This window comes from Vigna umbellata, chromosome 3 (genome assembly GCF_029865625.1).
Source record: "Vigna umbellata cultivar VRB3 chromosome 3, Vumbellata_1.0, whole genome shotgun sequence".
In the NCBI taxonomy this organism is placed as follows: Eukaryota; Viridiplantae; Streptophyta; class Magnoliopsida; order Fabales; family Fabaceae; genus Vigna; species Vigna umbellata.
The window spans coordinates 51,908,632-51,914,599 of record NC_142167.1 but is presented as its reverse complement, the minus strand read 5'-3'; the positions used below and the strand labels follow the sequence as shown (position 1 = coordinate 51,914,599).

At 28.5% G+C, this 5,968-nt stretch overlaps 1 protein-coding gene across 1 annotated transcript; it reads left to right on the top strand.

Annotated features, from left to right (window-relative positions):
* Positions 1-422: 422 nt before the first annotated feature.
* Positions 423-2,481, top strand: LOC148202909 (chorismate mutase 3, chloroplastic-like). The gene is made up of 6 exons (XM_088109699.1): positions 423-598; positions 1,075-1,231; positions 1,318-1,404; positions 1,515-1,697; positions 2,046-2,138; positions 2,241-2,481. The coding sequence occupies exons 1-6, from the start codon at positions 423-425 to the stop codon at positions 2,475-2,477; spliced, it is 933 nt and encodes a 310-aa protein (XP_087965825.1). The 3' UTR covers positions 2,478-2,481.
* The last annotated feature ends 3,487 nt before the right edge of the window (positions 2,482-5,968 follow it).

Sequence of the window (5,968 nt, the reverse complement as noted above, 5' to 3'; positions counted from 1 at the left end):
AGTAAGTATAAAAAAATAAAGACAAACTTAATTGTTTGTTAGCTATTTTTGATGAATGATATTAGTTAAATAAGTCTTGTAGTAAAGATTAATACGTTAAAAAAGAAATGAAAGAAGTTAATTTAGTATTTAATATTTCTAGAAGCAATGAGTAATAGATGTATTTATAAATTTTAAATGTTGGTGAAGTTATTGTTTGTATTTAAGTTAAAGACAAGTGGGTACGATTATAATTTTTAAATATTTGAGAAATTAATGTTTGAAATAAAATATACATATGTGAAGGTTGTTCCACCAACATTTTGTGTATAAATATGGTATTTAGTATGATATATTTTCACACAGCTAGTCTTGTTAAATTGTTGCATCTCTCAGTTATAGTCATTCTCATCATCACCTGCACTTTTACTAAATTCAACACCATGGAAGCAATATTGCAATTGCAACCTCACCTTAATATCAAATCTATATTGCAATTCCAACCTCACCTTAATATCAAATCTATATGCTATCTTTCTCCGAAACCTATTATCTTTCTTCATCAAAATTTTCGTTCCCTTACAAGATCTCGAGTGACTATGTGTTCTTCTTCACCTGGGTACTTCTGATTTCAATTTCTTGATGTTTTTTTTAGTAAAATTGATTTTAACTTTCTTCATGCATTTTGTGACTTTCAAAAGGGTATATGGTAAATTCATATTTTATGGCTTTTATTTTCTATTTACATGTGATAACTAATTTTAATTTACTCATTTAAATAATTTTTTATATATTGTCATTTGTTATTCACTTGTATTTTCGGATAAATATATAAATGACACTGTTTAATAATGAGATTTGATGGTATTTTAGAAATTCATTTGTTATTCACTTGTATTGTTTGTATTTAACATAAAAACGAGTACTATAAAGAGTGGAGGGAATTAGAAAAACAGAACTTCTATTTTTGTTTTATTATTTTTTGTATGAATATTTATTGAGGTGTCATGCACATTATTGATCAACTTTGTACAGAGATTCCGATAAAAATGGGAATGATGATGGAGATAAGAGCATAGATTTAGACAACATCAGAAGATCTTTGTTTTGGCAGGAGGATACCATAATATTCAATCTCCTGGAGAGAGCTAAATATTCTCAGGATTCCGTTGAATATGAAAATAATGATGATTTAAAAGGATCTACTATGGTTAAGAAATTGGTCTTCCAAGATGAAATGCTCCATAATCAGGTTATTACAATTCTAACAGTAAAAATATATTGAATGAAAAAGAGCCATGATTTAACAGTTTTTGTTTTTCTTCCATTTGGAATCAGTTGGGAAGATACAAATGTGAGGAAGAAAACCCTTTCTTCCCTCAGTTCTTAGTCGATCCAATACTTCCTGATCTGCAATACTCCAAGGTTTTGGATTTCTATCTTCTTTCATGCTATGTAAGATCAAAATTTATTTAATTTGTTCCAGTTGTATTTTGACTAATCTACTTTCCATTTTTCTGTGTATTTATTCCTAGGTTCTGCATTCCTGTGCTCATTCCATCAATATAAATAAAAAGATTTGGAATACATATTTTGAGAAAATCCTCCCACAATTGGTAAAAGCAAGAAATGATGATGAGAGTATCATAGAATTGGTACAAGAAAGAAATGATGATGACTCTGGATCTATTGCTGTTTGTGACTCTCTTTGCTTACAGGTACTGTTAAGATTCAATACTCGCTTTCAAGTCATAGTGCTCACAAACTTAAATTCTATACCATAAGAAGGTGTTTTATGAGGTGAAAATACATGAAATTTTTTTTATTGTTACATTTCGAATACGTGAGTTATTTTTATATTCATTTCCAACATGTCCTATATTAAAACAGATTATTTTGTTCTGAAATCAACATTTTATTAGAAAAACTATACATCACTTGGTGAGAGATATTCTAATACTATGTGATGAAATAATTCTACTAAAATTTTACAACCTTATGAGTTCTTTTTTCATAGTTTGATACAAATATAGATCATTTGTTCTAATGCTTCATAACCATTGCAGGCTCTCTCAAAGATAATTCACTACGGCAAATTTGTTGCTGAGGCAAAGTTCCAAGAAGTCCCTTCTAAATATGAAGCTGCAATTAAAGCAAAAGTAAACTTTCGCACAATTAATTAATCATATTTTCTATTGTGATTCTGAATATGTCCAAGTTATTTAATTTTCTGATGTTATATTATTTTGGACCTCTTTCAGGACAGGGAACTACTGTTGGAGTTGCTGACAGATAAAACTGAGGAGGCGATAGTGAAGAAGAGAGTAGAACTGAAGGCCAAAACATTTGGCCAAGTGGTGAAGATTGATGAAGCATACAATGTAGCCAATCCTACTTATAAAATCAAGTCAAGTTTTATTGTAGAACTCTTTGAAAACAATATTATACCTCTTAATAAAGAGGTGCAAGTGGAGTACCTGTTAAGAAGACTTGACTAAACAAAGAGATGGTGACCCTGGCATAGGGTTTTGATTGTCTTTCCTTATCATTAAGGGTGTTTTAAGAAACTTAAGTTTCATAAAATAAAAGTGTGTACTATTATAATTTTAAATATTTGATAAATTAATAATATGTTTGAAATAAAATATACATATATCAATATTTTGTATTAAAATATTGGTATGGTATATGATATTCCACGCATTGCTAGTCTTTTTAAGGTGTGGTATTTGTCTTTCATTGTCATTATCAGCTTCACTTTTATGAAATTCAATAAAATGGAAACAATATTGCAATATTGTATCAACTTTTTACCTTGATATCAAATTTATATTCTATTTTTTTCAAAACCTCTTATCTTTTTCTCATCAAAATTCTCTTTCCCTAATAGGGTCAAGTGACTATTTTTTTTTCTCCTTCTCCCTCATTTCTAATGGGTTTTTCTAGTTTCAATTTGTTCATTCTTTTGTACTAAAATTGATTAGTGTTGAGTACGTAAATATTAAAAAAAGTAAAAACAAATTAATTGTTTGCTAGCTATTTTGGATGAGGTATATTAGTTAAATAAGTCTTGTAGTAAAGATTAATATGATCGTTGAACAAATAAAAGAAGTTAATAGTATTTAGTAGTTTTAGAAGTGACGTAAAAAGTAATATGCGTAAATATAAAATTTAAATATGTTGGAGAAATTATTGTTTGTATTTAAGATAAAGATAAATGTGTACTATTATAATTTTAAATATTTGAAATGAAATATATATATATATATATATATATATATATATATATATATATATATATATATATATATATATATATATATATATATATATATATATGTTAAGGTTGTTTTCTGACATTTTCTATATAAATATGGCATTTAGTATGATAATTTTTCACACAGTTAGTCAAATCCATACATTCTGATTGGAGCCGCCCGCCATTAGGTGAACCATGATGACTATGGTCATCATTCTCATAACCGCAACCAGTTCATGATTGACGAAGTTATTAAGGTTGACATGTTTCAAAAAAAAAATATGACATTATACACATCGTTAGTCACCTAGAAAAACCTAACATTGTTAGTGACGGAAGACTGTGTTTGCTTGTAGGTAATTTATTGTTTAAACTAATTTGTGGAGATGGATGGGAGAAAGAGATGATGTTCGTTTTGAGGGAATTACAAACAATGAAATGCGATGATTTGTAGGATAATCACTTTTTCTATCACCCGGTGATATGCAAAGATTTGGAAGGATTTAATATGAAATTTCATTTTTACCTTATTGTAATTTGATAATTTCCAATTTTGCATATGTACGAATATAACTTGCTGGATCGATTCTAAGTAAAAGTATTTGATTCCAAAACAGTGTTTGATGAATTTTAAGAATCTAATGAACAAAAAATTCAAACAACAGACCTCCATGCATTAAATAATAATATAATAGAATTTTAAAAATTAATTTTTTTTTCTTTATACTAATTAAACAAATTTTTTTATCTCTTTAATAACTAGGGACAATTTGGTAACCTTTCATTTACATCAATTAAACAAATTTTTTTTATCAGTCACATCAATCAAATCTTACACTAATTCTCACAAACATTACTTCTAAATCCATTCTCAATTACCCACAAATCCACTCAAAAAAACAACAAATACCTCAAATCCATTCAATTACTCTTTCCCAAATCATCTCCCACAAATCAATGCAACCGAACAAAGCTTAAATCCTAGACTTTCTAAAAAGACAGATATAAAAATGGATTAAAATATCGAAGAGGAATAAAAACTAAAATTATGTTATAGTTTAAGATTAAAAACATATTTAATTCTATAAAAGTTAGTGTTGGAAAATGAAAAAAAGATGATGATAATACTTGTATTTGTGGTTGGTTTATGTAAAAGAATAATTAGCAAATGTATATATATTTATGAAAAATAATTTTTAATTTATATTTTTGTTTAATGAGTTAGATAAATAAAATTAATTTATAAGATAATTATATATAAAAAAATTTAAGGTAGTAATAATTTGATTGTGTTAATAGTAATATTAAATTGGTAAAACTATTTAGTATAATTTTAAAAACAAAATTGTAGATAAGAATTGAAGTTTTAATAAAATGAAGATGAGAAAAAAAATCTAGTAATATTGTAGAAGTGTTGTCATTTTTTTGGATATAGTAAAATTGAAAATTGTATATTCATTAGTTTGAAATAATTTACTTAATAACAATTAGGAAACTAAAAGTTGATAGTTATTGTTTACTCATTGTTTATTTTAATATCAATGTTGATAGTTATTGTTGCAATTGAAACAATTTGATTTGTTGCTAATAATGTATGATAGGCAATTGATAAGTGTCACAAATTACATATATTGAGCACTTATTTTAACCTGCTTTGATGTGTTATGAAGTAAAATCTCATAAAAAGTTGTACAAAATGTATATATAATTGATTTTATATCAATTTGAGTGTTTTTGTGTGTTTATTTTGCAGATGAATAAGAATTGGAGAAGATAAAAAAGTCCCTAAAATTTCACTATTACTATTCACTGGGTACTATTCACGCATTGACCGACACTATTCATGCGTTGATCGGCACTGTTCATGCGTTGACCGACATTGTTCATGCGTTGACCGACATTGTTCATACGTTGATTTTCGCCCAGCGAGTTGACTTTTTCGCCCAACGAGTTGACCAGCGACTTAACCTCTCTCGCCCAGCGAGTTGGCCCTGCTAGCCCAGCGAGCTGGTGCTGCTCGCCTAGCGAAAAATCACTTAAGACTCATCTCTTTAAAACTCGCGAAACCAGGCAGAGAAGGGCAGTTTTGAAGTGTGGGAACGTTGTAGGCCTCTCCCAGCTCGAGTTTGGACGGTTCAAGGGCGTAAGAACACCATTTCTCACCATCCAATCCATCCATTTTCTTCCATCTTGCTTCCGTGATGTCTAGGAGTAGCTAAAACTCCACTTCATTGGGGTTAAAAGTAATGTATCAAAACTTTATGTAAACTTTGTTGTTCTATGTTAATCTTTGATGAATCTTTTGTTCTATGCTTGTTATTCATGCTTAATGATGGAAATATGAGCCATTAGAGTGATTTGAATCATTGGGAAATGCTAGGATCACGGACCTAGGTAGAACAATCAATAGAACTTAATTCTAGACATAGATTGAGAACTTTTTGGCATCAATTACATCGGTCTTAATGCAAATCTGAATTCTAAGGGATTAGAGTTTCTGTAAAAAGATTTAGAGCTTGTCATCTAGGCAATTGGAGACTTGTTTGCTTATGATGTTGATGCATGATTCTTGAGGAATTGTATTTGATAGTAAAGAACACTGAGTTTTGAACATGAAATTCAACCCCAATGAACCTAAACTCGACTGTTTTTACCACTTTGCATATCTATATTTTATTCTGTATTGTGTAGAAAAATACATTTGATAATCATATTTGACGCTAAATTAGT